We start from the raw sequence: 16,810 nt of genomic DNA, 5'->3' as shown, positions 1-16,810 counted from the left end.
TTAATCAGTAAGTGAATGTACAATAATCCCATCATGCACATTTAAATTATCTATGTTTTCTCAAATGTTTTGCCAAACTGCTTCTGTGACGGGTTGCGAAATCACAATGGGCACATTTTAAATCTTTAGTGCTCTTGTGAATTACGAGATGTCGCCTCAAATGGGTCGTGTTATCGGTTGTGTAAGGACAGTGACCGCACTTTAGATCTTTGCTCGCGCTGTGTATTCGCCGGTGCGTTCTCAAACTGACTTGATCAGTGGTTTCGTAATCGCACTTGCTACATTTTAAATTCTGGACGCTCTTGTGAATGGAAACGTGTTTCTCATAAATGTGTTTATAATGTGTTGCAAAATCGCAATGGGTGCACTGAAAATCTTTGACTGTCTTATGTGTAAGCTGATGAGTTTTCAAGGTGGATTTCGCGTTGGTTTCGAAGTTACATTGTGCACATTTTAATTTTTTGATAGCCGTGTGCGATAACATATGTTGATTCAAGCATAATTTGTAATTGGTTGTATAATCGCACTGGTCGCATTTTAAATTCTTGATGGTCTCGTGACATAGGAGATGCTTATTATAACTGTTTTTGTAACGAGTTGCAAATTTACATTGCGTACACTTAAAATCTTTGACGGTCTTGTGTTTTACGTGATGTTTTGCCAAAGCGAATTTATCATCAGTTTTATAATCACACCGGTCACATTTTAAATTTTTTGTAGATGTCTTTTTCTTTTCATTCGTGGTCTTGTGAATTAGTAGATGTTTATTGTAACTAGTTTTATATTGACTTGCAAAATCACAGTGGATACAGTTAAAAACTTTGGCAACGTTGTGTACTAGCTGATGTTTTATCAAATAGGATTTGACATGGGTTGAGTAATCACACTGTGCACATTTTAAATTCTTACCAGTTTTGTGTGTTAACAAATGGTTTTTCAAACTGGTTTTATACTTGGTTGCGTAATCACACTCTGCACATTTCAATTCCATGGTAGTCTGATGTTTTAACAGATGGATCCTTAAACTCGTTTTGTATTTGGTTGTGTAATCACAATGTGCACATTTCAAATGCCTAGTACTAACGTGAGTTAAGAGATGTACCTTGTAACTGGTATTATAACGACTCGCAAAATCACACTGGGTACACTTAAAATCTTTCACCGTCTTATGTTTTAGCAAATGTGTGGTCAAAATGGATTTATACTTACTTGTAAAATCACAATGAGCACATTTGAACTCTTTGCTAGTGATGTTATGCTTGGTTGCACTATTTAAATACTTATTGTGTGTTAACACATGTGTCTTTAAATTGTATTTGTTATTCGTTACATAACCACACTGTTTACAATTCAAATGCTTGACAGTTTTATTGTGTCGCAACAAATGTAGTTTTAAAGATTTTTTGTTATGCGTTGTAAAATCGCAATGGGCACACCTTATGTCTTTGACAGTCTTGTGAGTTAGAAGGTGTTGTTTCAAATGGACTGTATTATTGGTGATGTAAATACAATGAGCACATTTGAAGGTGTTGTGCTTTCTCAAATGTGTCCTCAAGGTGGATTTATGCTTACTCGCAAAATCACAATGAGCACAATTAAATTCGGAATGATCGATTGCAACTTCATTTTCGCCTGTCGAATTAAGCGTGATATTGGAAGAGTCCCCATTGATCGGACTTTCACTCCTGATCGTTCCGGAAACATAATTGCACTGTAAAGCTACGTCATGCATAAATGCATTTATTTCTTCTTCTTGTTTGGTTTCAACTTTCACAATATCAGACATTGTCACACACGTAGAACTGTTCTTTGCAACTAACCAAAAAAAACTGTTAAATGGTAAACATTCGCCACAGCGTCAGATTGTTCACTGGTGGTTACTACACAGTCATTTAGAATACAACGTGACTCTGTAACGATGCGCATGCGTTGAGGTAGCCGCTGAAGGTGTGTTTCTGTACTAAATGAATCCTATTGTTTTCCGGGCCCGGGCTAACTTTGCCCCGGAAGCACTCATGCTGAAAATGTAACTCCCGTGGGGCTTTATGGCGATCGGGCACGCAAGGACTTAAAATACGCTACCCTCGCAATAGCAGATCTGTCATTATTGGTCGGGTGGTCGGCCTGTCCCAATAAAATAATAAAAAAAATAGGGCTCGAAATATTTTAACTGCACATTCAGCAAAGGTTGGTATTCAAAACCCCTATTAATCAGCAACATACTTTAACACTTAAGGTACCTTCAGTAATTAGTAGTAATACAATCACATACATAATCATATGCACAACATTTCTAAGGGGAGGTACGTCTGTAGATAAAAATGCAAGCAGTCGCCCACTTTAAGTAATGTAGATCAGTGCGATAAATCATCATACTCCACCAAAACTTGCCAACCCAAATTCTCCAGAATCATAATCGCCTCAATCGTCATGATCAATATGGATCGTTAACTTACCCTAAGTCAGCTTTACATTTGACAGTTTTATTGGGGCCTATTTGAATGTGGCCAAAAAAACAGGTACTTTATTAAGACGAAACAAGTCAATCAAAATAACTTAAAAGATAATTTTAATTAGGTATACGAACCGTGAGTTAAGTTCTTGTGTCTTAATAGATGTCTTCTCAAACAGTCATCATATTTGGTTGCGAAATCGCAGTGGTTACATTTTAAATCCTTCACGGTTTTATGTGTTTGCACGTGTTTCCTTAAATCGTACTTATTGTTACTGGCGTAATCGCACCGGGCACATTTTAAATCCTTGGTAGTCTTGTGTCTTGCCACATGTTTTCTAAAGCTCGACTTAGAGCTGGCCGCGAAATCACACTGGTCGCACTTGTAATTCATCAAAGTCTCGTGAGTTAACAGATGGGTCTTCAGATAATACTTGTCCTTAGTTGAGTAATTGCACAGTGCACATTTAAAATCGTTAGTGGTCTGATGTCGTAACAAATGTGATTTAATACTAGATGTGTAGTTAGTTGCGAAATCACACAGGTCACATTTAAACACCTTCGTAGTCTTGTGTTGTAACAGATGTGTTCTCAAATGGCACTTGAAATCCGTTGCATAATCACACTGGGCACATTTGAAATATTTGGCGGTCTTCCGTTTGTGCGTTAACATATGCGCTTTAAAACGGTATTTATTATTGGTTGCGTAATCGCAATGAACACATTTTAAATGCTTAGTACTACTGTGTGTTAGCAGATGTGTTTTAAAGCGAGATTTATAATCGCACGTGTAGCCACACAGGTCACATCTGAAAACCTTCGTAATTTTGTGTTTTAACGGATCTGCTTCTAAATTCGATTCGTTACTGGCTGCGTAATTGCACTGGGCACATTTTAAATCAGTGTCCATCTCGTGTCCTTTCAAACTCTGATTGTGCACTTCGGTTTGAGCTTCCCAATCAACCTTTATCGTTATATCGTTAGTTTCCCGCTTTATCATTCCAGACAAAATATTTCTATCAGTTAACGTATTTATTTCATCGTCTTCTTGTTTAATCTGAAGTTTAACAGATGCAGACTCCATTATGGCTACAGAAGTAATTAAGTACAATTTTAATTTAAAAAATCGGCTACATTCAGAATCGTTACCTAATTACTAAGCTCAACAATCGATTGGTTTTTTGTAGGTTAACACAGGCAGAAGATGGCGTCCAGTAACTAAAGAGACGCTAATTGCGGTTAATCGTGGCTCACGACTCGTAACGCAGAATTCATTTATCCTGGGACAGAATAGTATACAAAAGATGCGTTCGATGTTCCGTTTCAGAAGTACATAGGGCGTAGGTGGGAGATGTCACGTGATCACTAAGGCAAATTAATAACTGTAAATTTTTAGGTTAAAATAAACATGACCACGTGATCACGTTCCCCGTATCCGACGTGTGAAATTGTCGATTATCCGTATCCAACTTCCAATTTTCAGTTTTTCGTTGCAGTTTCCAATCTTTAAGTTCCAGTTTCCAATGTCATATGTCATGTGTAAAATTCGGCTACAATTTTGTTGCTTAAATAAACTTCGGCCTTGGCCTTCAACACAAACTAATTTAAATGGCATCTGGGAAAAAACTACTACGCAAAAATATTAAACAAAAACTACACCATCTCTCTTCTGATTCCTTCGACAACAGGAAATGCCTTTTGCAGGTAGTCGTGTGCTGGAAATCTCTCTTCTGATCTCTTCGTCCACAGGAAATGCCTTTTGCAGGTAATCGTGTACTGGAAATATCAAATCTTCCCTTTTCGATGTCTTTAATTTTACAGTCACAAATTCTGAAATTTATAGTATTTTACATTATTAGCGCAGTCCATATATTATACACACACACACTCGCTAAATATTTAAATTCTTTATTAAAGCAAACCATGAAGAACACTATTTATTACAAAATGTATATATATAAAAAATATGCATCCAAAATGTCATAACCGCCATCTTTTTTAAGCAATCTCATACAAAAGCGCTGTTGCCAGCAAACTTCTTTTACAACTCGGCCATTGCTGAATTAACCAGATTACAAGGAAAACGTACAGGCTAAAACGCCACTTTACTTAAGATGCGGAAGGATTGTTTTTGGACCAAGGTTTCATTCGAGATGATTCTACGATGCCCTCAAATGGGATTTGAGTTAACTGGAATCCCTCGACATCTTTTACAATATTCACTGCGATTTGGTCCATTACAAAGTTTTGGGTACTAACACGCTCTAACTGTCCACTAGCAGCTACATAACACTTTACATACACACATACAGCTTAGTAAATTTAACGAAGCCACAAATAAAATGTTTTAGGGCTTTACTAGTTTCTCAAGGTCACATGCAATCCACGAGACGTCTGATGCAACCCGGGGAACGTATACGAAACACCTTCATCAGTAAGTGAATAAACAGAGGTTTGAGATTTAGTGCAAAATACTTATACAATAATTTATTGTTAAATCATTTATGTTTTTTAAAGTGTATTATTAAACTGCTTTTGTAATTGGTCGCAAAGTCACAGTGGGCGCACCTTAAATCTTTGACAGCCTTGTGCGTTAGCTGATGTGTTCTTAAACTGGATTTGACATTGGTTCTGTAGTCACATTGGGCACATTTAAAATTTTTGATTGTCGCGTGATTCAAACATAAATTGCAATTGGATGCGTAATTACACTGGTCACATTTTATCTTGTGAATTAAGAGATGTTTATTAAGGCTGTTTTTGTATTGAGTTGCAAAATCACAGTGGATGCACTTATAATCTTTGACTCTGTTGTGAGTTAGCTGATGTTTTTTCAAATTGGATTTGTCATTGGTTGTGTAATGACACTTTTTACATTTAAAATACTTGACAATGTCGTGTTTTAACAGATGGGTTTTCAAGCTGGTTTTATACTTGGTGGAATAATCACACTGTGCACATTTTAAACTCTTGGTAGTCTGGTGTGTTAACATATGATTTTTCAAACTGACTTTATATTTGGTTGCGTAATCACACTGTACACATTTCAAATGCCTGGTAGTCTTGTGAGTTAAGAGATGTACATTGTAATTGTATTTATAATGAGTTGCAAAATCACACAGGGTACACTTAAGATCTTTGACTGTCTTGTGCGTTAGCAAATGTATGTTCAAAGTGGATTGATACTTACTTCCAAAGGTACAAAAAGTACATTTGAAATCACTGGCAGGTTTGTGCGTTATCACGTGGTTTTCCAAATGCTTGTCAGTCTTATTGTGTCGTAGCAAATGCAGTTTTAAGGAGCTTTTGTAATTGGTCGCAAAATCGCAATGGGCACACCTTAAATCTTTGGAGGTCTTGTGAGATAGAAGGTGTTGTTTCATACGGACTGTATTATTGGTAGTGTAAAAACAATGAGTGCATTTTAAATCTTTACCAGTACTGTGTGTTCGCAAATGTACCCATAAGGTGGATTTATACTTACTGACAAAATCACAATGAGCACAATTAAACTTTTTTGACGTTTCCGATTGGTCAACATGTTCAAATTCGTTCTCCTGCCGAACTTCATTTCCATCTGAGTCCCCATTGATCGTACTTTCACGCTTGATTGCTCCGGAGACATAATTGCTCTGTAACACTATGCCATCCATAAATGCATTTATTTCCTCTTCTTGTGTGATTTCCACTTTTACAACTGCTGACTCTGACATCGTCACTCAAGTAGAAATGATAAGTAAATGATAAGTAACCAAAAAACTGTTAAAATTCTTTATAAAGTGCTTGTCTTCGATCGGACGATTGAAGGTCTTTTGTCTTGACTGTGGTTCAATAAGTTCAAACTGATAAAGGTGGCTACTATACCGACGATCCATTGGAATTGGATGCGACTGTGTAAAGATGCGTTGTTAGCCGCTGTAGTTCAAGAAGTGTTCCACAAACTTCGAACAACACTTGTACCTCAACATGCACGTGGAAGTGTCTCACGTATCTGACGCCCAAAAAAAAAAGTCGGGCGTACGGTGATCGTGTTCAAGCATTGAACTATATACAGTTAACAACTACAAAGTTCATGTGCTCAAGTATTTACCAGTGGTACCAATATCTCATTGGAATGGTGTATAAAAAAATTAATTAATAAAATTAAAAATAATCATCTTTTTACAATAATTACTGAAATAATCGCTGCAATCGCAATAATTGCATCGTCTAATACGGCCTTTAGACCAAACTTTTGCAGCGCTACGAACATAGCTGACAATAAAAATACATTTGCTAGTGTTGGGCGGTAACCTACCAGTTAAGGTGCAAATACCCGCGAAAAACTTAAATCTTTATTAAAACACGAAATACATTAACTACAAATTACAAAAATGTCATAGACGCCATCTTATATTAATCAATCAGAACTTGTGAAGAATACTCGAGATTTACTGTGAAATCATCTCATGTGAATTTCTTGGTCTTACTTATACATTACTAACACCTTAGACTATGAATTCTCTAAGACTACACTTATACAATAACCTAAAAGTACATTTGTTGTTGATGGTATGGCCCCATTATGCACAATTAAATCCTTTTTTTTTAAATTTAATTATTACACTGTTTTAGTAATGGGTTGCAAAATCACTATGGAGATACCTAATATCTTTGACAGTCTTGTTTGGATGTGTCCTTAACACTACAGAAGTCGCTATATTTTTTGGGACACGAATAGTCGCTGAGGACTCATGGTCCGTAAGGCTTATATATGGCCCTATAGGGTTAATTTGGAGAGCAGACTTCGGCAATGCTGCGGTACTGAACTTCGCCTTCATTTGAATGTTTTGGAATAAATGTTTCTTTCTTTTTTTGAATAATTATATATATATAATTATTCAAAAGAGAAAGATTTATTCCAAAACATTCAAAAAAATACATATAAATTATTATTACTACAACAAAATATATATATAATAGTTTAAAATAACATAAAAAATAAGCATATTCATTTACCAAAAAGCCCTTTGGATACATTCAATACCTATGGAACGGACAGTTAGCACTGATTCTTCAGAAGGGCATTGTCAGAATGTAACAAGAGCATGAGAGCGGTGGTCTAAATAGTCGCGTAATTACAAACAAATCAATGGTGCTGAGCGAGAGTCCGCACGCGACCACTGTACGGTAAATGCTATTCACAGAGGTCACATTGTAAAAAATTTGATGCTCTTGTGATTTTTATTAATAAGTTGCAAATTAAGATGACTTACTCCAAATCATTGCTGGTGTTGTGTCTTAGCTGATGTTTTTTCAAATAGGATTTCCTATTGGTCGCATAAGAACACTGTGCACATTTCAAATGCTTGGTAGCTTGAGTCTGGTGTGATACCAGATGGAATTTCAAAAGTTGATTACTAGCGGTTGTGTAATCACACTGTACACATTTCAAATGCTTAGTACGGTGTATTATCACGTGTTTTCTCAAATTGGCTCTACACCAGCTTGCGTAATCACACTGTGCACATTTGAAAACCGTGGCAGTTGTGTGAGTTAAGAGATGTACATTATATTTGTTTTTAAAATGAGTTGCAAAATCACATTGGGTACACTGGTAACTTTTGCCGGTCTTGTGTATTTGCTGATGTGATCTCAAATTACCTTTACTAAAAGTTTTGTAATCGCACTGGTCACATTTTAAATTTCGAATGTTCTGGTGAATTAAGAGATGGTCATTATAACGGGCTTTATGAAAACTTGCATATTTACATTGGGTGCACTTATAATGTTTCCTGGTGTGTGTTAGCTTATGGTTTACCAAATCCAATTTGTCATTGGTTACGTAATCACACTGTAGACATTTGAAATCTTTGGTAGTCTTGTGCGTTAATAGATGTTTTTTCAAATTGAGTTTATAGGCGCTTGTGTAATCACACTGTACACATTTAAAACCCTTGGTAGTCTGGTGTGATAACAAGTGTTTTTTCAAATTGCCTTTACGCGTAGTTACGTAATCACACAGTACACATTTCGAATGCTTGGTAGTCTGGTGAATCAACGTATGTCTTTTCAATTTGTCTTTATTCATGGTTTTGTAATCACATTGCGCACATTTCAAATCCTTGGTAGTCTGATGTGTAAACAGATGTTTTTTCAAATAGGCCTTGCTCGCGGTTGTGTAATCGCACTGTACGCATTTCAAATGCTTGGTGGTCTTGTGTGTTAACAGATGCCTTGTAAAATTGGATCTTACCATGGTTACGTAATCACAATGTGCACATTTCAAATGCGAGATCTCGTGAGTTAAGAGATGCGCACTATACTTGTTTTTACAACGAGTTGCAAAATCACATTGAGTGCATTGAAAATCTTGGACACTCTTGTGTTTTAGCTGATGTGTATTCAAATTGGATTTTGTATCAGTTTTGTAATCACACTGGTCACATTTTAAATTTCTCATGTTCTTGTGAGTTAATAAATGTTTATTATACGAGGTTTTATAATTAGTGGTAAATATACATTGAGTACACTTAAAATCTTTCATGATGTTGTGTGTTAGCTTATGGTTTTTCAAATCCGTTTTGCGATTGGTTGCGTAATCGCACTGTACACATTTCAATTGCTTTTCGGTCTGGTGTTTTATCAGATGGTATTTTAAATAGGATTTATCCATGGTTGCGTAATCACACTGTGCACATTTCAAATGCTTGATGGTCCGGTGAGTTAACAGATGTCTTCTCAAAAGGCCTTTAACCGAGGCTGCGTAATCACAATGTGCACATTTCAACTCCTTGGTAGTCTGGTGTGTTAACAGATGTCTTTGAAAGTGGGATTTAGACGAGGTTGCGTAATTACACTGTGTACATTTTAAATGCTTGGTAGTCTTGTGAGTTAAGACATGTACACTATAATTGTTTTTATCAAGAGTTACAAAATCACATAGGGTACACCGAAAATCTTTGACTGTCATATGGGTTAGCAAGTGGTTGCCCAAATTATGTTTCCTATTAGTTTTGTAATCACACTGGTAACATTTTAAATTTCTGATGGTGTTGTGAATTAGAAGATGTTTATTATAGCTGTCTTTATAAGGAGTTGTAAATTTACATTGGGTGCACTTAAAATCTTTCATTGTGTTGTGTGTTAGCTTATGTTTTCTCAAATCCGATTTGTATTTGGTTGCGTAATCACACTGTACACAGAATAAATGCTTGGCAGACTGGTGTGTTAACAGATGTCTATTTAAATTGGATTTAAAATTGGTAGTGTAATCACACTGTGTACATTTCTTTTGCCTGGTAGTCTTGTGAGTTAAGATATGTAGATTAAAATTGCATTTAAAATGACTTGTATAATCACATTGGGTACATTTAAGATCTTTGACTGTTCTGAGTGTTTGCAAATGTAACCTCAAAATGGATTTACGCTGACTCACAAAATCACAATGGGCACAAGTGAAGTTTTTTGGAATTTGCTTAACGTACGAAAAATTTTCGGAATGTTCAATTACCTCACCATCCTGCCAAACTTCATTTCCATCTGTTGAAGTGCACGTCACATTGGAAGAGTCCTCATTGATTGTACTTTCACTCCTGATGGTTCCAGAGACACAATTGCTCTGTAACACCACGTCCTCCATAAGTGCATTTATTTCTTCTTCCTGTGTGATTTCAACTTTTACAATTTTGGACATTGTCACAGAAGCAGAACTGTTCTTCTTTTGGGAGCATTTAAAGATGTCGCATTTTCTCAAATGTACCCTCAAGGCGGATTTACGATTACTCGCGAAATCACAGTGGGCACAATTAAATTTTGACGAAATTTGCGGTTGATTGGTAGTACCCTCACTCCTGATTGTTCCGGAGACACAATTGCTCTGTAACACTACGTCATCGACAAATGAATTTATTTCTTCTTCTTGTTTGGGTTCAAGTTTTGCAATTTCTGACATTGCCACAGCAACAGAACTGTTCTTCTTTTGCGAGCATTTGAAGATGTCGCATTTTCTCAAATGTACCCTCAAGGCGGATTTACGATTACTCGCGAAATCACAGTGGGCACAATTAAATTTTGACGAAATTTGCGGTTGATTGGTAGTACCCTCACTCCTGATTGTTCCGGAGACACAATTGCTCTGTAACACTACGTCATCGACAAATGAATTTATTTCTTCTTCTTGTTTGGGTTCAAGTTTTGCAATTTCTGACATTGCCACAGCAACAGAACTGTTCTTCTTTTGCGAGCATTTGAAGATGTCGCATTTTCTCAAATGTACCCTCAAGGCGGATTTACGATTACTCGCAAAATTACAATGGGCACAATTAAATTTTGTCGAAATTTGCGGTTGATTCGACCCATTGATCGTACCTTCACTCCTGATCGTTCCAGAGACATAATTGCTCTGTAACACTACCTCATCCGCAAATGAATTAATTTCTTCTTCTTGTTTGGGTTCAACTTTTGCAATTTCTGACACTGCCACGCAAGTAGAACTGTTCTTCTTTTGCGAGCATATGAAGATATTGCAGTTTCTCAAATGTAGACTCAAGGCGGATTTACAATTACTCGCGAAATCACAGTGGGCACAATTAAATTTTGTCGAAATTTGCGGTTGATTGATAGTACCTTCACTCCTGATTGTTCCGGAGACACAATTGCTCTGTAACACTACGTCATCGACAAATAAATTTATTTCTTCTTCGTGTTTGGGTTCAACTTTTGCAATTTCGGACATTATCACAGAAGCAGAACTGTTCTTCTTTTGGGAGCATTTGAAGATGTCACATTTTATCAAATGTATCCTCAAGGCGGATTTACGATTACTCGCGAAATCACAGTGGGCACAATTAAATTTTGCCGAAATTTGCGGTTGATTGATTGTACCTTCACTCCTGATTGTTCCGGAGACACAATTGCTTTGTAACACTACATCATCCACAAATGCATTAATTTGTTCTTCTTCTTTAATTTCAACTTTTGCAATTTCCGACATTGTCGCACAAGTAGAACTATTCTTCGCGATCGCGAGTAACCAAAAAAACTGTTAAATTCTTTGCAAAACACGAGGCACAGCGTCTTCGATCGGACGATTGGAGGCCTTTTTTCTCGACGGTGGTGGTTACTATACCGACTCATTAGAGGGTGGTGGTTATGGTTACTATACCGACTCATTCGCTTTTCATTCAGGACATTCGCTTTTGGGATAGTACCAACATAAATGGGGAAACAAAAAATAACTAGGACCGGGCCACGAACTTATAAATTAAGCTGGACTGCTAATGCTGAATTAACAAATGACACCTACATGGGGGCCGCCATGATGTGCACTCACTTAGCGCGAAATTCAAATCAACTAATAAACAAGCATTAACCTCACGTTTTCTAAATAAATTACTGTGACACATGTCATTTTCCAAGGCTACAATAGTCTCAAAACTTGAGCACTAGGAAAATTCACCTAGAAAATAACTAAAACGTGCACATCATGGCAGCGCCCATGCTAGGGCCAATTCTACCTCTGTGCAACTGTTTGATCAGCAGTCCATCTTAATTTATAAGTTCGTGGACCGGGCTGAAGTTACATTTGTTTTTTTTTAATCAATGGCTTTCGAAAGTGATGGCACCGGGACCAATTTTCATCCCCTTTTTGAAAAAGAATACTGCAAGTTGCAAGTGAGCCCTTGGGCCTCCACGGCGCCCTTATCCTCCGCCTGCAAAACTCACTCAATTTTAATAAATTAATTTTGAATTGCAACTTTCATTATTCGTATACCGCCCCATTGACCAAACAAAAGGGAATTTTTCGAACTTGTGGGGCACTTTTCGAAAAATGACAGTTAGAGGGTTTTAGGTAGGCCCTTGGGCCACCACGGTGCCCTTATCCTCCGCGTACAAAATGCACTCAATTTTATTAAATTAATTTTGAATTGCAACTTGCATTATTCGTATACCGCGCCATTGACCAAACAAAAGGGAATTTCTCGAACTGCGGGGCACTTTTCGAAAAATGACAGTTAGAGGGTATTAGGTAGGCCCTTGGGCCACCACGGTGCCCTTATCCTCCGCGTGCAAAATGCACTCAATTTTAATAAATTAATTTTGAATTGCAACTTGCATTATTCGTATACCGCGCCATTGACCAAACAAAAGCGAATTTTTCGAACTGTGGGGCACTTTTCGAAAAACGACAGTTAGAGGGTTTTAGGTAAGCCCTTGGGCCTCCACGGCGCCCTTATCCTCCGCGTTCAAATCTCACTCATTTTTAATAATTGAATTTTGAATTGCAACTTGCATTATTCGTATACCGCGCCATTGACCAAACAAAAGGGAATTTCTCGAACTGCGGGGCACTTTTCGAAAAATGACAGTTAGAGGGTATTAGGTAGGCCCTTGGGCCACCACGGTGCCCTTATCCTCCGCGTGCAAAATGCACTCAATTTTAATAAATTAATTTTGAATTGCAACTTGCATTATTCGTATACCGCGCCATTGACCAAACAAAAGCGAATTTTTCGAACTGTGGGGCACTTTTCGAAAAACGACAGTTAGAGGGTTTTAGGTAAGCCCTTGGGCCTCCACGGCGCCCTTATCCTCCGCGTTCAAATCTCACTCATTTTTAATAATTGAATTTTGAATTGCAACTTGCATTATTCGTATACCGCGCCATTGACCAAACAAAAGGGAATTTCTCGAACTGCGGGGCACTTTTCGAAAAATGACAGTTAGGGGGTTTTAGGTAGGCCCTTGGGCCACCACGGTGCCCTTATCCTCCGCGTGCAAAATGCACTCAATTTTAATAAATTAATTTTGAATTGCAACTTGCATTATTCGTATACCGCGCCATTGACCAAACAAAAGCGAATTTTTCGAACTGTGGGGCACTTTTCGAAAAACGACAGTTAGAGGGTTTTAGGTAAGCCCTTGGGCCTCCACGGCGCCCTTATCCTCCGCGTTCAAATCTCACTCATTTTTAATAATTGAATTTTGAATTGCAACTTGCATTATTCGTATACCGCGCCATTGACCAAACAAAAGGGAATTTCTCGAACTGCGGGGCACTTTTCGAAAAATGACAGTTAGGGGGTTTTAGGTAGGCCCTTGGGCCACCACGGTGCCCTTATCCTCCGCGTGCAAAATGCACTCAATTTTAATAAATTAATTTTGAATTGCAACTTGCATTATTCGTATACCGCGCCATTGACCAAACAAAAGCGAATTTTTCGAACTGTGGGGCACTTTTCGAAAAACGACAGTTAGAGGGTTTTAGGTAAGCCCTTGGGCCTCCACGGCGCCCTTATCCTCCGCGTTCAAATCTCACTCATTTTTAATAATTGAATTTTGAATTGCAACTTGCATTATTCGTATACCGCGCCATTGACCAAACAAAAGGGAATTTCTCGAACTGCGGGGCACTTTTCGAAAAATGACAGTTAGAGGGTATTAGGTAGGCCCTTGGGCCACCACGGTGCCCTTATCCTCCGCGTGCAAAATGCACTCAATTTTAATAAATTAATTTTGAATTGCAACTTGCATTATTCGTATACCGCGCCATTGACCAAACAAAAGCGAATTTTTCGAACTGTGGGACACTTTTCGAAAAACGATAGGTAGAGGGTTTTAGGTGAGCCCTTGATCCACCACGGCGTCCTAATCCTCCGCGTGCAAAACCCCCTCAATTTTTATAAATTAATTTTGAATTGTAACTTGCTTTATTCGTATGCCGCGCCATTGACAAAAAAAGCGAATTTCTCGAACTGTGGGACAGTCTTCGAAAAACGACATATACAGGGTTGTAGATGAGCCCTTGGGCCACCACAACGCCCTAATCCTCCGCGTGCAAAACCCCCTCAATTTTTATAAATTAATTTTGAATTGCAACTTGCATTATTCGTATGCCGCGCCATTGACAAAAAAGCGAATTTTTTGAACTGTGGGGCGCTTTTTTTCGTGTTTTAGGGCTCTCTTCCATAGACCACTGACAGGGGATGAAAATAGGTCCCTGTGCCGTCACTTTCAGATGCAGTTTATTAAAAAAAAATACGAATGTACCTTCACCCCGTTTTTAGTTTATTTCTTGTTTTCCATTTAGGTTGGTACTATCCCAAAAGCCGAATGTCCTTGAAAAAAAGCGAATGTAACTTCAGGCTAGTCAAACTATGCTGCAATGGAATTTGTTGTAACCGGGGTTCCACTGCTCCTATCCGGTGCAGTTGCGTTTAAGGTGGTAAAACAATTTATTAAGCACATTGTAGGCAAGGTTGCCATAGGGTAAGGAACATAAATTGTGATATAAATAGCATGTAAACGCTAACAATAAATATGATCAGTTCAGCATCAGGTTTGAGTGATAAGAAAATCCCGGACCGGTGTGTAAGTTTGCTTGGGCGAACATTAGGACTTACAACCCTAACGCCACACCAGCAATTCCACCTTTAATGAATCGTTTGGAAACAATAAAACCATGTTTCCAGAATGCAAAACCACATGTTGGCGTCCAGTCGCGCATTGCATATTTTTACATACGCATCTAAAAAATGGGCTCTTGATGGTGCAATAGTGGGTAACTCCATTAAACCTTTTCTTGGATTATCTTTAACGGAAACCAATATTCCCTTTTCTTAAGGAACTCTGGGACCCATTAAATACGTCTTCGTCCCTTGCAAACGATGTTCTAAAATACAAACGTAAACTGCTTATAATATCGAAACAAATATTAATATAACACAGTTGACATAAACTCAATCATTCATAGTGTGTTGGATCATGTGAAACCATCAACATCGCTTAACGGGTTTCTTACATTGCCTTGCTATTTAGGACAGTGTGACATAGAAATCACTGTTCGCAGGCTAGTATTTAATGCATCCGCAACTCTCTGAAATGAAACTTGTTACGTATACGAATTCTTTTATTAGTAAAGTATCCACTGACCTCTGTTACTGCTGCGACTGGTAAAAGTGTACCACAATTATCTCTTTCTCGTTCAAAATAATGAATAAGATAGAAATAAGATGCTTACTTTTTCTTGGTGAATCCGATGGCATGGAAGTAATTGTTCGTTATTAAACTAACGGATTTTTTTATCGGCTAACACGCGATAAAATAGGTTAGTTAGGGGTTTTCATTGTATGGTTAGTTAGTTAAAGGAAAAGTGTGAGAATTTTCCGCTCAATCATGTAATGTATGTTACCGTTTTCCTGGGTTTCCCTCAACATACGCGTAGAGATTAGATGTTAAATGTTATTGTCAATTTATTGCTGCTTTTATTGTTTCATAAAACTTGCTGATAGCGCTTAACCAAACTAAAAATGGCAATAAAACATTTAATAATTGTATAAATGATAACAGTACTTGCAAAGGAAATTACATCTATTTATGTATATCGGAAATGTGACGTTTTACATACAATAAATATTCAATTACTTAAAAAAAATGTACCTCCTCTTAGCTATCTACGATTTGCACCTAACCAACAATAGATCTCCTAGTAAAATTAGCACACCGAAGCTAACCGAATTCAGAATTTTATTATTGCAAAACGAGTCCTATTTTGTTCGCCTGCATGCTCGGACATTTCCAATTGTACAAGTAATATTGCAAATTGCCGTCGCCGATTCCGAACTTCAGCGTCTCCAGGAACTCCTTGTTGTCCATTAGGTCGAGCGCGTTGAAGACGTCGAATTCGAGCTGCTTCGCCGAGATGAGACCGTCGTTCATCAGATCGACCCACGGCGTCTTCGCGGAGACGTTGTAGAACGAGTAGGCGGCCTTCAGGGTCTTGTGCACGGGATGGTGCATGACGGTCGACGGCAGGGTGTAGTAGCTGACGAAGTCGGTGACGACGCCGCCGTTCTCGACGATGAAGCTGTCGACGATGCCGGCCTGCGGCAGGAACCAGTGCACGAAGTCCTCCTGGGAGAAGTGGGGCGCGAGGTCGAAACGCTTCAGATACTGTCAAAAATTTTTAGTGAGCGCTCAGCGTACACTTTCGTCAGAAGCGGGCGCGTGAAAAACACAGACACGGTGATATAAGTGGGCCGTAAGCAATGAAGAGGCGAGGCGGAGCAGACATGTGATTATCATCGCGCTTTTGTAATGAACTCAGAATTCCGACGTTAGGCCATCATTGCCTCAATGTTGAATTCGGAATTACGATTGTGACCTCAAAATGTCAAATTTACTTACTGTAAAAACTAACACAATAGTTCTTCAGGCTGAGTGTTTTGTGGGGGAGTGCACCACCGGGAGGTCTGGGGGGTATGGAATACTCCCCAGTCTACCAAGCCCCTATAATAGTTACAGGGAAGAGAACATTGAATCCAGAACTCTCCATGGAAGAACGTTTTAATGATCTTTCTTCTACAACTGCCACAAGAT

General features: G+C 38.2%; 4 protein-coding genes across 4 annotated transcripts in view; all 4 read right to left on the bottom strand.

The window, feature by feature from the left end:
• Nucleotides 1–2,506: 2,506 nt before the first annotated feature.
• LOC116161879 (zinc finger protein 142-like) lies at nt 2,507–3,831 on the bottom strand. The gene is made up of 2 exons (XM_031475360.1): nt 3,602–3,831; nt 2,507–3,541 (listed from the first exon to the last, which is right to left on the bottom strand). Exon 2 carries the CDS (start codon nt 3,534–3,536, stop codon nt 2,574–2,576), a length of 963 nt encoding a protein of 320 aa, XP_031331220.1. The 5' UTR covers nt 3,537–3,541; nt 3,602–3,831; the 3' UTR covers nt 2,507–2,573.
• Nucleotides 3,832–4,379: 548 nt separating this feature from the next.
• LOC116161758 (zinc finger protein 710-like) lies at nt 4,380–6,323 on the bottom strand. The gene has a single exon (XM_031475220.1). The coding sequence runs from the start codon at nt 6,163–6,165 to the stop codon at nt 4,951–4,953; it is 1,215 nt and encodes a 404-aa protein (XP_031331080.1). The 5' UTR covers nt 6,166–6,323; the 3' UTR covers nt 4,380–4,950.
• A 1,082-nt stretch (nt 6,324–7,405) lies between these two features.
• Nucleotides 7,406–11,532, bottom strand: LOC116161757 (zinc finger protein 729-like). The gene has a single exon (XM_031475219.1). The coding sequence runs from the start codon at nt 11,424–11,426 to the stop codon at nt 7,704–7,706; it is 3,723 nt and encodes a 1,240-aa protein (XP_031331079.1). The 5' UTR covers nt 11,427–11,532; the 3' UTR covers nt 7,406–7,703.
• A 4,429-nt stretch (nt 11,533–15,961) lies between these two features.
• Nucleotides 15,962–16,810, bottom strand: part of LOC116162389 (glycylpeptide N-tetradecanoyltransferase 2-like) — a 5,653-nt gene continuing 4,804 nt past the window's right edge. The window contains exon 2 of the mRNA XM_031476006.1: nt 15,962–16,384. Coding sequence (XP_031331866.1) covers nt 15,962–16,384 — 423 coding nt within the window. The remainder of the gene's footprint in view (nt 16,385–16,810) is intronic.

The sequence above is a fragment of the Photinus pyralis genome, unplaced genomic scaffold (assembly GCF_008802855.1).
Source record: "Photinus pyralis isolate 1611_PpyrPB1 unplaced genomic scaffold, Ppyr1.3 Ppyr1.4_LG10, whole genome shotgun sequence".
In the NCBI taxonomy this organism is placed as follows: domain Eukaryota; kingdom Metazoa; phylum Arthropoda; class Insecta; order Coleoptera; family Lampyridae; genus Photinus; species Photinus pyralis.
The sequence above is the reverse complement of the archived record's forward strand: the minus strand, read 5'-3'. Positions and strand labels throughout refer to the sequence as shown.